The 19,217-nt window shown below is 36.5% G+C and overlaps 1 protein-coding gene across 3 annotated transcripts in view; it reads left to right on the forward strand.

The window, feature by feature from the left end:
- CCDC141 (coiled-coil domain containing 141) overlaps positions 1 to 13,978 on the forward strand; it is a 227,171-nt gene extending 213,193 nt beyond the window's left edge. Inside the window, exons 23-24 of one of the 3 annotated variants that reach the window (XR_007454356.1) lie at positions 108 to 1,535; positions 3,135 to 3,221. Coding sequence is in view for 2 of the 3 variants with exons in the window: in XM_049615429.1 (XP_049471386.1) it covers positions 108 to 961; positions 3,135 to 3,402 (1,122 nt within the window). In the remaining variant the exon portion in view is untranslated. Of the gene's footprint in view, positions 1 to 107; positions 2,344 to 3,134 lie in introns of those variants that run through there. The other 2 variants (XM_049615429.1, XM_049615430.1) reach the window with 2 other exon arrangements.
- The last annotated feature ends 5,239 nt before the right edge of the window (positions 13,979 to 19,217 follow it).

Below are 19,217 nucleotides of genomic sequence, written 5' to 3' on the forward strand. Positions count from 1 at the left end.
AGCTCTAATTCACTGTAGCTTTTCTAGGTTGTCTGTCTGAAGTTGAGTTTGTGACTTGGAAAAAAACTCAATGACTAACTCAAAGCTTTGGCTTTTCTGTGTTGAAGGAGAAGGCGCAGGTAGAAGATATTTTGACTGTCAATGGAACAGGAGAGGGTCAGCTCCCACAGCACCTGACGCAGCTGCTCTCTGACAAAGAGGATGCTGTCCAAGGCCATCTCCTGCCTCCAGACATGCTTTCGGGGGAAGAATATGAGTGTGTCTCACCTGATGACATCTCCTTGCCTCCACTCCCGGAAAGCCCTGATTCCCACCTTGCCCCTGCTGACATGGAAGTGGAGGGGCGGTCTAGCCCTCCCCGCAGCCTTCCCATGAGCAACTACAGGATGCAGACAGGGGCCAGCTGTCCAGGGGAGGCCCAGGAATCTGGCATCCCACCACCTGCTGCTTTTGCTGATGCTTACAATGATAAGAGAGAAACATTTTCAAGTCATTTTCAGAGGCCCTCTCCCCAGTTCAAAGCTGAAGTCCCATTAACCTCCCAAGGAATTTTGGAAAAAAGTACTGCCTTCTGCAAAATCAGTGCTAAACATCCAGAGAGCATGCTGAGTGAAGTGCATGAGAGAGCTTTACAGCAGCACCCTCAGGCTCAGGGAAGTTTGCTAGAAACATGGGAGAAAGTGCATGCTGATAACAATGTCACTAAAACCCAAGACAGGCTGCATGCTTCCCAGGATGCATTCTCAGGCCTTGGGTTTCGATCAGGCTCCAGCCAGGCCTATCAGAGGCAAACGGTCCCCCAAGAGGAGATTAAATGTACATCAGCAAAGAACACCGTGGTCAGCCTTGCTGGCCAGGCACCTAATTTCTCCAGGCTTCAGTCTAATGTAACTGTCATGGAAGGTTCTCCAGTGACTTTGGAAGTTGAAGTGACAGGATTTCCAGAGCCTACACTGACATGGTGGGTAGCTTACAATGACAAGTCATAAACAAACACATTGAATGACTGAGCAAATCATTCTGTGTGCACTAACTGAAAGGTTTAGGGACAGCTGATTAATATTCTGCAACACTGCAAATCTGCATGATTCAGCCTCACACCGGCCCCCAACTCTGACTGTAGTCCCAGCATGGCTAAAACCTCCTAGAAAGAAAAGTAACCACATAAAATAATAGTTGACTAACTCCAAAAGCACTGCAACTTAGCTGTGTTCTTTTTTGTTTGTTTTTGTTTTCTGGTATTAGTTTAACATTCCACATTTCTGAAGACTATGGGTTGAAATTCTTTCCCCTTGTTTATGTCTACAAAAGCATGACATTTTCTTAGTCTAACATCCCATATTCGATTCAAAAACATACGAATGTGGGTTTTTCTCTTTTCCTTCATTTGCCTATTTCATCTTTTCCCTCTTCCCAACAGAGTCACACACCACTTTTGTGATATTTGTTTGTTTCACTAAGATTTCTTTCCATAAATTTCTTCAGTATGAGAGATGGAATAAAAATATTTCTTTCACAGTTGCTCCCGGTGACAGGTAATAAACCCATTTTTGAAAGGTGGTGTAATAACTGAGCTGTAAACCATAGGATTTCCCTCTGGAGACATTATTTTTTAGCGTGTTTGTTTTAATAGAGAGTAAACTGCAGAATACAGGGTTTGAATCACTGTTGTTTTAAAAAGTAGTTCTCACTTTCTCAACACGTGGGTTACTTCTAAACATTTAGAAATTTTTTTATCTTTGAAAAACAAAATTAATTCTTGTTCTTAAGTAGATTTATCTGAGGACAAAGTTACAAATAGGTGAGACTGAATTCATACTCATCAACTAAGATAAGTAAGGTAACATTTACTTATCATAATATTTCGGTAGACATTAACAGTTCCGATGACTGTGTGTGCCCATTGACGATACTTGAAGTGTGAGGTGGTTATCTGAAGAATCTATGGGAAAACTTTGGTTCCTCAGATCATTAAAAGAAACTGCACTTATGCTACAGTGCAGCTGTTTGTGCTTCTGTTTTATTTTGTTGTTTTTACAATTGCATGTTTTTGACAGATGAGGAATTTCATATTTATGAATTTGAAAGATATTTAATTCATTATTAAATATCAGTTCACCCCAAAGAAAATGTCGTCTGCAGTGTTTCTTGGTTTTGTCCACACAACAAATAACTTAGTATTTCTTGAAGAACTATTGCAATATTGTGAAAAGATACCTTGCTTTTGGATTTACAATTAAGTTTTGCTCAATTAACAACTGGCAAAGTCTTGGAATCATACATCCTTAGGACACTCATAAAAATGCAAAGTTATCACTTAGGCAATGGGAACAGAAAATGACTCAGGTTTGTCACCACTTCTTAGGTGAAGGAACATGGGTGTAAATAAATAGAAAAGAATCTAGAATATACAAAATAAATTATTTGCTTTCTAAAAAGAGGCAGCTAAGTGCTTGTGTTTATAGGAAACTTTTCAAAACATGTCATTAACAGTAATAATCCAATTACATAAATGCCTTTCATAATTAGAAATCATTTTCTTCTAATGAAATTAATTCATAGAAATTAAATGAGTTCATTTCACCAGGAAATGCTGTATAAGTGCCTTTCTCTAAAACAGCATATTAATACTCTGACGTGGATCTTGTGGGGTCCACGAATACAATGGGATGGATGAGTCTTGCTCCAACATAGATTCCCAGAAGTCACAGGCTGCTGTTCCATAGCAGCTAAAAGAATGACACAGGCCAAAGAGAGGCATACCATTTCACATTTCTAGGTGATTGTTGCTATAAGCAAATGGTGGCCCTGTGTGGCCAGATGGTCTGGGGTTTTTCAAAGAGTAGTTGGATATCTGGATTTTTATATGCAATATTCCAATTGTTAAATGTTGTTGAAAAATTCAATTTTTTAAAAACATGGTCTGACTCAATCACACACTTCTCTGGCCACAAGTCGCCAACCTCTGCTTGAAGGATGAACAGCCCCATTGGAATTTGTGGCAGCTGCAAAGTTCCTGCTAATACTAGAGACTATTGCCAGTGGTAATGGGTTTGTTTGCAATGGTTTTTAGATCTTGGAAATGATGTGAATATACAGTGATCCTAACTTTAAAAACTGACTCTCTGCTTCAGGTACAAGAAGGGCCAGAAATTGTCTGCAGATGGGCACTTACAGGTTTTACACAAGGAGACAAGACATTCGGTGTTCATTCCGAAGGCATGCGAGGCAGACGCAGGCCTCTATGTGGCTCGGGCCCAAAACTCTAATGGCATTCTCTCTTCCAATGTCATCCTCCACGTGACAGGTAACCACAGGCCGCCAATCACAAGAATAAACTGGATAACACTGTGTGTCGTCTATATTAGTGTGTCCCTAATGTACTGGGTACTCACACAGTAACTGTGGGGTTAGCACTCCTGGATGTCATTCTCATGAGCCTAAAGAACAATGCTATGGTTGTTTATTTTCCTGTATCTCCCACAGAACATCCTCCATGAAGTGTACCCCCATTCTGGTCATGTTGTTTGTTCAGCTAATCCCACTGCTCAGTGAAATAATCACATTTTCTTTAGTGTTTTAGTATATTTGAAGACGTTGGTAAATTATTAGCAGTGGATAAGCATACATTTTTGTATTCTAGAGAGATGTGTTCAAGACAAAAGCACAGTAAAATACACTGTTTATTCCCTCCCAGTTTAAGAGCATGTATATTAATGTTCGCTTCAGTAGAAAGATGTGAGTTAAATTTCAAATTCAATTGTTTGATAATTTTTTTCAGTTTATTTATTTTTAAAGAGAGAGAGAAGGAGAGCAGGGAGGGGCAGAGAGAGAGGTGGAGAAAGAGAGAGAATCCCAAGCAGGCTCCATACTGTCAGTGCAGAGCTGGACACAGGGCTTGAACTCACAAACCATGACATGATGACCTGAACCGAAACCAAGAGTCAGACACTTAACTGACTGAGCCACCAAGACACCCCCAATAACTTGTTTTTAATTGTGGTCATAAACATCTCTTTGTAGAATAACAGTAGAAATATTGAAGTTGTAGTTTTCATTATTGCATAAGCTGTCCTTTCATCTTGTTTTATGTCTTTATCTCATTTATTGAAATACATTCTATATATTTTCAACCTAGCCTTCCTTCCTAAGTCTGGGGAGGCCATTGTAAATAATTCCTCATGCTGATCTCATGGGTTTCACAGTGGAGAATAGATGTGCTGTTAACTTCAAATGAAGTTTCAAACTTCCATCAGCTGTACATGTCATAGAGCAAAATGGAGCACAGGCTGCAGATGGACCAACATAATTCCTGTCATGCCACTGTCACCTTTTGGGTAGCCATGTATATACACCAGCAACCTGCTCTTCCTGCTTCTAATCTTGATTCTTCAACTGAGTATTTTTGCAGCCTGTGGTATAGACATCTCAATGCCTCAGTTTCCCATTTGGAAAATGGGTTCATCATCTACCTCTTGGGCAATTGAGCATTTTTGTTTCATGTCTTGTAAACATTTGGAAATGCAAAGCATTCTATGAAGGCTAAACGTAATTATATTGGTTGATGTAATTTATCATCACACTGCCTCCTGCCCACTCTTCTCTTTCAGATGCTATTTCTTTAGGATATTAAAGGAATAATATTAGTCTGTGATTTCCAAGCTTTCCCGTGTGGGATGTTGATGGTTTATGAATTGGAAGTCAAATTCCTTTCTAATTTTGTAAGACTGTATCTTATTCAAAGACTTGAAATTAACCATAGTAGGATGCATTTAGTATGATAAAAGGGAAAAAGAAGAGTGTAATAAGACAACATAAGGTGAATTCTATCCTTCTAATTATCACTGTAATACTGAAGAATGCTCTATACATTTCTGAAATATATCATTCAGAAAAGAGGGTCTTTTTCTGGTTCCTTTTAAAAATAAACATGAATGAGAGAGGCATTTGTTTTTAAATTTTAAACATAGTCTTGTCATGGTAGGCTAAAATCATTGGTTGAAAGAATAATTTATTACATATTTTAATGAAGAGAAGGAATTAATTATGTTGCTGCAAGACTGTCTACAATAATATTTAAATGTAATATATTCAAGTTAATATTAAAAAGTTACCAAAGGTTATCTGAAGACATGAAATGTGTGGTTGTGTAAAGTTGACATATTTTCCTATGCATTCAATTTAATTAAAAAATTAAATCACTTAATTTTCTTCCAAATTTTGACAGAAATCTATTAAAAGCTTATATATAACATCCTAGGGAATCTTTGGTCCAGTTTCACATATTTTTCATATCTTGCCTAACTGCTGCTCCCATGTTGAAGCTAAATAGTAAAATCTATTCATGTCCAAAGAGGGTGGTCAGGACCAGGTAACAAATTCTTCTCCCACTCTATGTCTCTTTCCTGTTAATTCAGTAAGATCTCCCTTCCCACTTTGTCATCTTGATGAAATTTGTGGCTTAAGGTTATTAGGGCATGGAAATAGCTGATTTGCTTTCCCTGTTGCATGCCACTTAAAGGCTAATCCTTTGAGGATTGTATATCCATGATGTATGACTAAATAAGGCATAAAAACCTCTGATACATTGGATGTATATATACCAAATATAACATGTATTTGATATATATTTCAAACGTATGTATATACATACACATATATGTACACACACATAGAACCCAAATATTGGGAAAAAGCATTATACTGATATTCAAGATATATAGGTCAAGATATATAGTTCAGCTAGCTATCTGTATATCAGTCTATCTGTCCAATCATTCATCTATCCAACCATCCATCCATCCATCCATCCAAGTATTTACCTATCTACTTACCTACCTATTACCTACCTATCTACCTACCTACCTATTCTTTTGCGCTATTGATTGACTATCTAGTAATTCCAGCAGCAGTGAACAATAATTAACTATTCAATTATTCTTCCAGCTATATTTTAATTTCAAAGACTTACATGTGATTTTCTTTTTGCCTGGATTTCTGTCTTGATAAAAGAATTCTCCTTATGCAAGTGTGAACTAAACTTATTGATTAAAAATGAAAAACCTGGGAAATTCAAGTGATGTTTCTATTTAAAAATATATACATTTATACCCATTTACTTTAGAGAAAATTCTGGACAGTTAGTAATACCAAAACACTTTTCAACAAGAAAATATAAATGACAAGGAAGATTAAAAGGAACATATACTTGACACCTTGAAGGAATGCAGAACAAAATGAATTTGAGTTTCCTATGAGGCATGATAACTGAGCTTTCCAGTTCTGATTTTCTAATAAAAAGTATATAAACATTTGGTGGTAAAATTTTTTCATACTCAATTCGAAGAGAAATTTATGCAGGAATCCTTACATTCAGATCTCTACACATTCTAAAATTTCTAAAATCTTTGGAAAAAGAAGCAGTAAACAATTAGTTATCTCATTCAATAATGCTAACCATCACTTATAATCAAGATCCAGCCTTAAAATAGATGACTGCAAGAACCTTCTAACTACTTCACTCAAGTTTTCATTTCTTCAAGTGGTGCACAAGGCCTTTTAGTACCTGGCCTCCCCTCCCAACCTCTATTCCATCACTTCTGATCCCCCCACACGGTGACATTTTACTTTAGGTTTTTAACCTATCATGTTCTTTCTTCTCTCTGTCCTTTCTTCCCAGAACTCCTTCCTATATGCTAACCTATCTTCATGTGGCTTAACTACTGCATATCCTTCTTGGTCCATTTGAGATACAACTTCCCCCAGGAAGCCTTCTGACCCATCAAGTCCAGTGTAGATGTTCCTGCTATGTGTGCTGTCAGAACCTGAGCTGCCCATGTCATGTCCCTTGATACATAATACTGAAATTGCATGTTTGAGCATCCGTCTCCTCTGTGACAGCCCTGTTCATCACTATATTACCAGCACCTAAGACATAGTCATATTCAATAAATATTTCTTGAATTATTAGAGGCCAACAAAAATACACTCAACTTGTTTTTTTCTTTTTCTGGAGAGAGGGGGTGGAGGAATGTGAAAAGAGAAAGATACATTTGTTACTTGATTATTACTTTTTATTATGTCCATTGACCAATCAGAATCAGGTTCTAGTCATGAAGTATGTAGGCATACTACAATGACTATGTCCAAAATGCCAAAAGCTCAATTTATGTACTTCTTTCAACACCCCACAAATTATCAGTATCTTATTGTAGTAATCAATAGTCTCAGTAATCTGGCTGTATACAGATTTTACTTAAAACCAACATTTCATTCGTATGTGTAAATTTTAAAAGAACCAAATTCAAGGATTTCTATTGATTTCCAAATGAACAAAGGCAAAAATATTGTACCTTGTTCCACTTGTTTTTATTTGTGACTATTCCCTACTAGAAATTGCCATCTGAAGTTTTTGACATTCCTGTTGTATGTACTTTGTTTTAAGTCTGTCCATGAAACAGTTATTTGAAACAAAATAAAATATATGCTCCTAGTATGCTCTGATATTGTGCATGTCAATGCAAATGCCAAAGCATAACACACTGTTTTCCATTAGCAGAATCTTGAGCTGTATTAGCCAAAAGATTTGCATTCACTAAATGAAACAGTGTCCTCCTTAAAGCAACAACAATTCATTTTCTCTGCTCTCATTACATGAGATGAGATTTGAATGTTATCAGCTGTGTATGAATTCAACCTTAAAATGGAAAGCACAAAGCTGCTAATTTGGCCTTTACCCATGAATCTCCACACCACTGTTCCTTGTGTTGGTGAGTGTTTATATAACATCATCAGCTACCCAAGCATCAGGGGTGGAAGTTGGATGCATGACATTCCTCCAGATGAACAAATCTTTGATTCTGGAGTTTGGCCAGATCTTTCTTCTGTTCAGTGGAAATTTCATTTGTATAAGCCAGGACCTAGCAAATCCAATTCTTTATATCCTCCTTTTTATATTATAAAATTAACACCTATTCTCCTTAAGGAACAAGGGAGTAGGAAGAGCTGTATGGACAAGAATGTTTGTGTACATATAGTTCCAATTAGCACAGTAAAGACTGGCTGAAACTGAAACATATTTTAACCAGTGGAGTAGCTGGAAAAACTTTATCCAACCTGATCTTTCTTTAAATCAGAAGAATAATAGTTATATACTTTGATGTTTTCAATCTGTATTCAGATGGCTCCCTGCTATGGCTTTTTTCCATTTAGGACCCACTTAAATATCAATACTTGTGAAATAACAGCTCCAGAGCTAGCTAATGAAATAAACTTTTCCCTTTGACATTCAACAACTGTTCTTTTCCAAGAACCTTATTGATCCAACAACTACAAAATGGTATTTTTATCTCATGTTAGCATTAAACATCATATAATGAAATCTCCTGAAGATAAAAATTCAAAGGATGAAATATATAAAAAAGTATAACTTATTCATGGTGAATAGTCTCCAACCCATATTATTCTCATGATGCCAGAGAACCTTTCTTTGTAAGAAGTATTATGCAAACCCACATGCAAACAAGCTGTTGGCAAACAGGGCCACTGTAAATGCAGACAAAGTAGGAAACCAGTTACCTGGCAGGATCAGAAAGGCTAAAATTCCCATCTGCTCCAAAGTGTCTTCCCTAGCCACCATTGCCATGCTGACTCTCAGAGGCCTGCCTTTGATTAAAATTAATGCAGCTCTAGAAGATGCCTCTTAAAATGAGTATTTATCATTTCTATTACTCTTAAAGGAGTAAAAGAATTTCTCATCATATCCTGGTCTGGGTTATCATATTAAATACAATTGTTTCCCCTACCAAAAAATAAATTCTTCTGAGGAACTGGGATATGTGGGAGCCTGAATGAGTTGTATGTTACGTTCTACTAAGTGTTGGGAAATGTAGGACAGGAAGGGAAAAATAGCCAAACATCAGGGTGAGGAAACTGAATGTCAGCTGGGGGTTTCATCCTCACTCTCAATGTGAATTTCCTATAGATTCAGGAAATGTATGTGGGGAGACCCCTGAGGGGAGATGAGGCCACAATAAAATGTGTCTGCATGACATTTTTTGTTACCCAATTAGAGGACTGTACTGAGTTGAATAGCATCAGGGTTACCCTAAATCCAGTGACTGGTGTTCTTATAAGAAGACCATAACAGACATGGAGACAAAGGAGGCACACAGGAAAGGGCCATGTGATAAAAGCAGAGATTGGTGGCATTGTCAGCCTCTTCAAGTTCTGGAACACCAGAGATTGCAACCGCAAGGAACAAGAAGTAATAAACTATTCTTCCCTAGAGACTTTGCAGAGAACATGGTCATATTGAAGCCTTGATTTTGGACTTCTAGCCCTCAGAGCTGAGAAAGAATAAATTTCTGTTGTTTTAAGCTACCCAGTGGTTTTTTGTCATAGCAGCCTCAGGAAGCAATACCAGGACCATGCTCTAGAAAAGTCTATTCAAGTCTTTCTCTGGTGAAAAAATTCCCAGAGACATTCATTAATAGACACCAACCAGCCTTTCAAACCAGCACTCCCAGGTGTTCTAGAAGGCCTCAGTTCTCTTCTTAATTTGGGGGATCACCTTGACACATTTTAATCAGTGAACAACTATATTCATCCTCTATGTGAACATTGCCCACCATGTGCACCATAGCACTAGGGGTTCTAAAGGAAGAGTCCTTCAAGACAAGTCCTAATGAATTTACTACGTGCTTGAACAAGTAGTTGCAAGAGCAAGAACAAGAAAAATTGGCTACTTGTTTGAACAACTATTTGCAAGAACAAGAAAAAGAAAAAACAAGGTAGTATGTAATCAAAGTGAGGAAAAAATGGCCTCCAGGTAGGGGAGAAGACAAAGGGAAGCTGTGGTTAGAAATGTGAGCCAGTATACGGAAATGTAGTGTGACACAGTGTAAAGAAGAGAGAAGTTCAATAAATGGGACTACTCACACCTAAGTATTAGGATATATACGATCTAAAAGAGCACTGTCAATCAATTAGATCCAATTGACATTTATAAAATAGTGTATTCACCAATAGCAGAATACACATTCTTCTTAAGCTCACATGGAACATTCACCAAGATACCATATTCTTGGCTGTAAAACACACCTCACTTAAATTTAAAAGAATAGTAATCATACAAAGCATGTTCTTAGACCATAATGGGATTAAACTAGAAATCAGAAAGATAGCTAGAAAATCTCCAAATATTTGGAAATTAAACATACTTCTAATAACACATGGGTCAAAAATAAATCTTAAGGGAAATGTTTAAATATTTTGGAGTACATAAAAATGCATCAATATAAGGGAGGCAAACCATAGAGACTCTTAAACATAGAGAACAAACTAAGGATTGCTGGAGTGGTTGGTGGCGGGATGGGCTAAGTGGGTGATGGGCATTAAGATGGGCTTGTTAGGATGACACTGGGTGTTATATATATAAGTGATGAATCAATAAATTCTACTCCTGAAATCATTATTTCACTATACGTTAACTAACTTGGATTTAAATAAAATTAAAAAATTAAAAAAATGCATCGTACTGATCCTTGGATATTAAAAACCTATTAAGGGAATACTATAAGAAACTGCCCACAAATTTGATAACTGAGATGAAATGGATCAATTCCTTGAAATATTTAAACTACCAAAACTCACAGAAGCAGAAAGAGACAACATGAATCACACCTATATCTATTTAAGATATTAAAACAATAGTTACTAGGCTTCCAAAAAAATAAAGTACTATGCCCAGATGGTTTCACTGGTAAATCTACAAAATATTTAAGGAAGAAATAATACCAATTCACCAAAACCTCTTTAAGAAATAGAAGTAGGGAGAACAGTTATAACTCATTCTATGAGATCTGAATTACCCTAATATAAAAACGGATAAAGATATTAAAGGAAAACTATAGCCAATATCTCTCATGAATATAGACATAAACATTCTCAACACAATACTAATAAATCAAATACAACAATGAATAAATCAGATTTCTTACACAAGTGCAATTTGGTCCATGTATGCAAGGCTGGTCCGGTATTCAAAAATCAATCAATAAAATCTGCCACATATACAGGCAAAAGAAGAAAAATTACATGCTTATGTCTGTCAGTTGATTCAGGAAAACCATTTGAGAAAATCCAACATGTGTTCATGATAATTTAAAAAAAAAAACTCTCAGAAAACTAGAAACAGAAGAAACCTCCTCGACTTGATAAATATCTACAAAAATCCTATAACTAACATCATACTTAATGGTAAGAGACTAGACATTTTGCCCCTAAGATTGGGAAGAAGGTAAGAGTGTCTTCTCACAACTCTTATTCAATGTTGTACTGGAATTCCTAGCCAGTGAATAAGATAAGAAAAGGAAATAAAAGTTTTACAAGTTGGAAAAGAAGAAATAAAACTATATTTGCAGGTATCATGATTTTCTAGGTAGAAAATCCCAGTGAATCTACCAAAAACTCTTGGAATCAATAAGTAAACAGAGCAAGTTTATCAGAAGCAGAAGGTCTGCAACAACTGCATCCAGGAGAAAGACAAGGAGTTAGCAATTAATGAATCACAGTGAATCAGGCATCTTCAGAGGCAGGGGCAAGGGCAGGCAACATGAATTTGTCCCTTTTCCACAAATTTGTTACAGACAACATGGATACTTGTCACCTACTTGCAACGCTTCACATTTGATTGTTCTTACAGCTTTCTATGATATTTAGGAGATTTCAAAAGAGATATATTATTTGAAGGAGATGATGCTCACCAGGGCAAGGGGATACTTGATATGGAACATAAATCAAATGTGATCATTTGCTGGCCATTGTCATTATTAACAGACCAAGAGAGAAAAATTAGAAAGACATCGTAGTTATAACATTGTAGGGCTGAGCTTTCTCGAACAATAACAATTTTAATACTAGAAGAAAAGGAGTCCTTTTGGCCTCTGACATCAAATCCCAGAGTGGATGATTTATCAGCTAGTACTCTGCTGCTCTACAAGAACGAATTGTATCTTTCATGGATTAGTACTTTCTTATCAGCAAGGATGTGCTTGTGCTACTAGTATACTTCTAAGATTTTTTGATAGAAACCAGACCTAAAATATGTCAGACATTGTATCATACTTTTAAAAATAATCAGTTCCATAAAGTATCTTGGTCTATTAATTAATTAAAGGATAGAATACAAATGGCCACTTTGGCACTTACATTGAACTAGAAACTTCAGTGAAACTAATCATTTTGTATTTTCTTCTTTTTTTTAATGTTTTTAATGGTTTTTTTTTTTTTTGAGAGAGAGAGAGTGTAAGCTGGGGAGGGGCAGAGAGAGAGAAGGAGGCACAGAAATGGAAGCAGGCTCCAGGCTCTGAGCTGTCAGCACAGAGCCCAACGCGGGGCTCAAACTCACGGGACTGCAAAATCATAACCTGAGCTTAAGTCGGACGCTTAACCGACTGAGCCACCCAGATGCCCCTCATTTTGTATTTTCAAATAGTAACTATAAGTGCTTTCTCTTTTCTGTGTCCTCGAAGGTGAATTTTGGTCATCTACATCATTTGTCCAAAATAGAATTTTATTATAATTTATGACGTAAAAGAAAATTAACTCATGTACCACAAAAGGCAAGTATTAAACTTGTATTTTATCAAAAGCTTTATAAAGATAATCATATAAACAGCGAAGTACTGTTAAGATCCCATCCAGGATTTAGAAATGGATATTCAAGCAGAGTACTCATTGTAGTTTTTGTTTAAACCTATGGCAGCATAGTATATATTTGAACAAATAGTAATTCACATTTACAATTCAAAATGGATCGTGAAGAATGTACATATGCAAGCCATGACCACAGTCTAAGGTACAGGGGCTTGTTTTCTTGACACGAGTCCCATTCTGTGCTCTGACTCTAATCCATCATAGGTAAAAATTCAGTCAGAGGGATGATGCTATCTCACAGGGAACCTTAGAATTTAAGGAAAATCTATGGTTTCTTTAAATGTGAAAAATTATGCTTGGTTGTCTTAATCATTGTTACATAGCACAGCATGTCACATGTCATTAGTATCACTGTGAATTAATAAAAACCATTTTAAGTGTTTTGGATCTTGGCGTTACAAGTGGGGTGTGTGTGTGTACGTGTATCTGTTTCTTAGTATGAGTTCTTATCTGTATGATTTAGGTAATATATAAGATGCCCAGGTGACATATGATGTAATGAGGTTAGAAAGACAGTTTATGTTGATGGTAACAGTGCTATGAGCAACTGATGACTAAGAGTTCATGAAGAAACAGGCTTTTCTCATTTTAGTGTGGTATAATACAGACATGTATTTATATGCATCCTACAAGATAAAATACTCAGCCCAACTCCAGTATTAAAAATGTGCAATTAAAAGCCAGTATATTTCAAACAGAATTCCTAGATAGCAGATGGAAATGGGAAAATACTATTCAAATCTATATACACATATATCAACTTCAAATGTAAATCCATTTAAATTCCTCATAGGTAGAAATCCTAAAAGAGTTATTTCAATATAGAACTTGGAGGTTGCCTCTATTTAAATGTGATATCGTAAGTCATGCTCAAGAAGCTGCTGTTGTTTTTTTTTAATCCATTGGCTATTGTATTTGAATTTTCCATATGAAGTACTGAATGTGGTCCTTAAAGGCAGATTTCTCTAGCTCATTTCTTAAAGTTATTAAAGTATATATGATTACTTCAAGAACAAATGTTTTGTGTGTTCATTTCTTTTTTTACTGCTAATGGTTTATGCATGCAGATAATGAAATGTATATTATGTCTACTAAGTACCTAGAAGCAATAGAATTTACCTACCTGTTTCTTTGCTCTACTGGGAGCTCTTTAAAATGTAATTCAACATTAAATCTCTGTAATACATTTAATCTGATTATTTCATTCCGTCTTGCAGATAGGGGATGTTTATCTTGTATAAATATTGACTCACAAATGCTCTTTTTAAAAAAAAAATTTTTTTTTTGAGTTTATTTATTTTTGAGACAGAGAGAGACAGAGCATGAACAGGGGAGGGTCAGAGAGAGAGGGAGACACAGAATCGGAAGCAGGCGCCAGGCTCTGAGCTGTCAGCATAGAGCCCGACGCGGGGCTCGAACTCACAGACCGCGAGATCGTGACCTGAGCCGAAGTCGGATGCTCAACTGACTGAGCCACCCAGGCGCCCCAACAAATGCTCTTAATAAATGCAGTTGCTCAATTCAAGAGGAAAAATCATCATGATGTTTATTATTTGATAGGGAATATACTCCTATTTAACATCCCGTTAGTATAGTGATCTGTTTTATAACAGGTCAGTAATCAAAGCAAGTGAAGATAGTTTTCTCTAGTCAAATTTACTGATTTCTCACAAGAAACCACTCTGAGAGTTGTAGAGTCCTGTTTGAAAATGAATTCACACTTAGGCATCATATGTTCAGTCACATAGTTTTGAAGATGTGTGGGATTTAGGCAATGCTACCAAGAACTAGGCAAAATAGCTACCAGAAGAATAGTAAACTTCTATGTTCCAAATTCTTAGTGCTGCCCTACTAAGTCGTGTAGGGCCATAGTAGGTTAAGCATATTGATAATGATAATGGCTATCATGCTTGTCTGTTTGGAAATATGTCAAAGGTTTATTCAGAATGGAAAAATATTCTATTTAAAACTCTTTTTGGGAGGAGCGCCTGAGTGGCTCAGTCCCTAAAGCATCCGACCTCACCTCAGGTCATGATCTTCAGGTCTGTGAGTTCGAGCCCTGCAGGCACTGTGCTAACAGCTGAGAGCCTGGAGCCTGCTTCAGATTCTGTGTCTCCCTCTCTTTCTGCCTCTCTCCTGCTAGCACCCTGTCTCTCTCTCTTGAAAATGAATAAATATTAAAAAAAAAGAATTTAAATCTCCTTTAGGGAAAAAAAATCAGAAACCACTTGCAGTTACACTCAGAATTAGACGTCCCACCAATGAGCATATCCTTTCTCTATGAAAAAAGAACTAGCTACTGAATTCATTTCTCCTATACTTTCTTGCCATGTCATTGATTTTAATGAGAAATGTTTAGGAGAAATGAAATAATAGTGAATCTGTTTTGCCTGGCACTAAGTCACTAATTGTATGCTGCATAGATAATTTAACCCAATAGTTGTATTGAATATTTCTCAGGTTCACGGAACTGTGGGGCTGAAATTCGCTGAAATGCAATTCCATGTCAGACACAAACAGGAAATATTATCTAAGGCAATAAACAGGTGCTATGGTAAAGACAAGATGACAAACAATAGCTATCACAATATTATGCAATAACAAATGGGATGAAGGATGGGAACTATTTCTGTGCTGAAAGGGAAATGCAAACCCAGTTCCCATTGTGTTTAATGTTCTTCCCTGGGGTGTTGAGCTCTCTCTCTCTTTTTTTTTTTAAGGGTTCTTCTTTGTTCTCTTTTGGAGGAGACACACATATACATACATGTCCATATACACCTAGAAACTTATATATGAATGCATCTAATTATATCTATATTCATAATAGTTGTCCTCTGAAAGTCTCACAAAGACTCGGTGCAGAAAGTCATCCCAGGCATCCTCATCAGTATCCATATAACCATTCCACCAGTGACCCTGAGAATATTTGGGCTAGCTTCAGGGAAGTTTCCTCCAGGTTGGTATGCAGACACTGTGGTGAAAACCTCTAAGATTTAGCCTGTGTGAGCCGATCTGCAGAATTTCAGATTGTTAGAAAAGAAGAACATTTCTCCATTGTGTATCCACACTTGACAGTCCCCACTTTTAAACCTGATTTCTTTAAGTGAGGGGTTGATATAAAGTAGGAGAAAAATATTTTTCCCAAGTTCTGTGGAACTATATGTCCTAAACATTAAGTTGCTATAAGTCAATTGCTTGCTTTTATCTGGTGTCTTGTAAACTCTTGCTACAGAGGACCAGCAACATCAACATCTTCTAGGAACTTGCTGAAAATGAAGAACCTCAGATTCTACCCTAGATCTACTGAATCAGGACCTGCATTTTAGGAAGATTCTCTAGTCATTTTTATGCATATTCAAGTTTGAGAAACATTGTTTTAGAAAATGCTTTGAGTTTTAAAGAGTTCAATCCTTGAATGCAATAATTTCCTGCCGGTTACATCTGTGCTCCAAATTCATAAGATGCAAAATGGAAGAATTCAACACTGGTTTCCATAGAAACACTGACATGGATTGACAGATTTCTACAGTAGAAACAGTAAAAGAAATTAGAATGATATAAACCACTCTGAGAGTTGTAGAGTCCTGTTTGAAAATGAATTCAGATTTAGGCATCACATGTTCAGTCAGATAACTTTGATGATGTGTGGGATTTAGGCAATGCCACCAAGAAATCTGCAAAACCAGAAGGTGCCAGAAGAATAGCAAACTTCTAGTTCCAAACCCACAGGTTCTGCCCCACTAAACATCTTAGGGTCATAGCAGGTCAAGCATATTATAATGGCTATCATGCTTATCTGTCTGACAATATGCCAAAGGTTTATTCAGAATGGGAAAAAAATATTCTCTTTATTTAGAACTACTTTGGGGGGAAAGCAGAAACCACTTACGGTTTCTGATTTCTGCAGTGTAACTTGCAGTTACACTCAGAATTACATGCCCCACCAATGAGCATAAATAGCCAACAAGTCCATGCCAACATTAAATGCTCTTTGGAAAGTTTAACAGCCTGAGTTCCCAGTGTATACTATTTCAAGTGACCTAAAAACTTGAGTCATGGTGTGCTCACTTAAATATTGTAATTAATCTAATTTTTAGAAGATTATTAACATCTACTGCTGCCATTTCTGTGAGTAGAATTTACCAAGGAAAATTTGCTATTCATGTTATTAGCATTGAAGTATATTTTTGACTCCATACACAATACAAATTTTATATTTCTATTTTAGTAACATTGGCACGCAAATTTAAAATGAATATCATTGTTATTTAAGTTATATGACATTGACTATGCACATTATCAGACATAAATTATAACCAACGTTCACTTTCATTTCATTTTCTTGATGACAGATATGACTTTACATGTCTAATCTGGAATTGCCATTTGGAGATAAGGTATATGAGATAAAACTCAGCCCCTCTATTAATGCTGCTCTGAGAAACCTACAGGCATCTGAATCTTTTATAAATTGGATAAACGTTGGCTTTTTTGTTGAGGTTGTCATGTGCATTTTACAAGTTAATTGAAATCCTTAAATAATGCTTATTAAAGTAGTGGAACACTGATTTTATAAAATACATCATGTATTTCAGCCTGCTTTAATCATCTTGCATTCATATAGAAATGAGCACTTGTTTTAAAAATATGGGCTATCCCCTATTACTCTTGTTAAATGTTACTCTTTTAAAGAGCTAAAGATCTAAAATCTAATCCTAGCTCTGTTATAGAAGAACTCTCAGGACTTAGGCAACTAAGTTCTCTGACCCTCATGTTCCTTGCCTGTGAATAATGGTATGAATTACACCATCTCTAAAAGTGCTTCTGGCTCTCACTGATCTCTAAGGAGTGTTAAACACACAACAGCATTCTTGATTTTCTCATTCGAATGGGCAGATGATATTACCAAGGACTTGGTATAGGGGGGGTCAAAGATCAAGAGGCCAGCTCAATTTTAGGATAAAATTTAAAGAAAATTTCTTGGGAAGCAATGGGCAGAGAAGAACTTTCTTTGGTGGAAATAGTACACTCCTTGTCAGTCATAAAATGTTCTCTTTATTCATCAGAGAAGAAAAAATGTATGTAGGAGTCCAAATAGAGTGGGCTAAAAACCTGGTATACCCAAACACAGGCTCTAATTCAGCCTCCAAAAGTCCCAAAGTCAAAGCCCTTTAATGCAGAAATGCTGTTGGCAGGGTATGATTCATTTGAATAATAAAATAACTGAGAATATCGCACAGAGTAATTGAACAATATATCTCTATATTAGAAAAGAGAAAGTTGGGGTGCCTGGGTGGCTCAGTCAGTTAAGCATCAGATTCTTGATTTCAGCTCAGGTCATGATCTCATGATTGTGAGATGGAGACCAGAGTCAGGCTCCTCGCTGGGCATGGAGCCTACTTAAGATTCTCTCTCTCCCTCTGCACATTCTCTGAAAGAAAGAGTTGGCATCGATCTTGTCATTCTATGACTCTGTGACATTCTATGACACCTTAAATATTCTCTTGTGTGGAATGAGTATAAATGTGGATAGTGGCATAATAGAACCTAAAATTTCATTTCAACATGTTTATCGTGAGGGATCTTGAAATCATTTCATACATGGATGACATCATGTGATTGTAGTGCTCTAAACTACACGTCTGTTCACTCAATACTTGCTTTAGTGAAAAGCTTGGTACCAATTTCAGGCAAAAAAAATTTTTTTTAATTTTAGAGAGAGAGAGAGAGCATGAGTGGGGGAGAGGGGGCAGAGGAAGAAAGAGAGAAAACCTAAGTAGGCTCTGCACCCAGGGCACACGTGGACCTCAATCCCACGACCCTGGGATCATGACCTGAGCCAAAACCAAGAGTAGGATGCTTAACCAATTGAGCCACCCAGGGGTCCCCACATTTTAATCTTCATTATATTGAAATGAAGTCACCTTTCTATTGTGATCTCTTTCAAAATAAGCTTTTACATATTCTAATGTTTTCTTCTGAATGGTTCATATAAATTCATGTTTTCTCCAAAATATATTGTTTAATTTCACTTTGATCAACTTCAGCTCTCATTCTCAGGAAAAAGCAACTGTGTTTAAGTCACTTTTTAAAAGTTTATTTATTGTGAGAGAGATAGAGAGCACAAGCAGGGGAGGGGCAGAGAGAGAGAGACAGAGACAGAGAGAATTCCAAGCAGGCTCCATGCTGTCAACATGGAATCTCACACAGGGTTCTATCCCACGAACCATGAGATCATGACCTGAGCCAAAATCAAGAGTAGGATGCTTAACTGACTGAACCACCCAGGCAGCCCTAAGATATTTCTTTAAATGGTATCTTCTTATTGCATCTAAACTAATTGCATATAGAACACATCATGATTTTCTTCTAAATTGAACTTAAGCCTGGATATGTTTTAGTGCCCAACATATTCAAATATCATTTTCCTTGTTTTTAAAACGTTTAAAGGAAGAGATTGTCTGTTTAATTAAGAACACATATCTGAAAAGAAAATATTA

The sequence above is a fragment of the Panthera uncia genome (assembly GCF_023721935.1).
Source record: "Panthera uncia isolate 11264 chromosome C1 unlocalized genomic scaffold, Puncia_PCG_1.0 HiC_scaffold_3, whole genome shotgun sequence".
NCBI classification, from domain to species: Eukaryota; Metazoa; Chordata; class Mammalia; order Carnivora; family Felidae; genus Panthera; species Panthera uncia.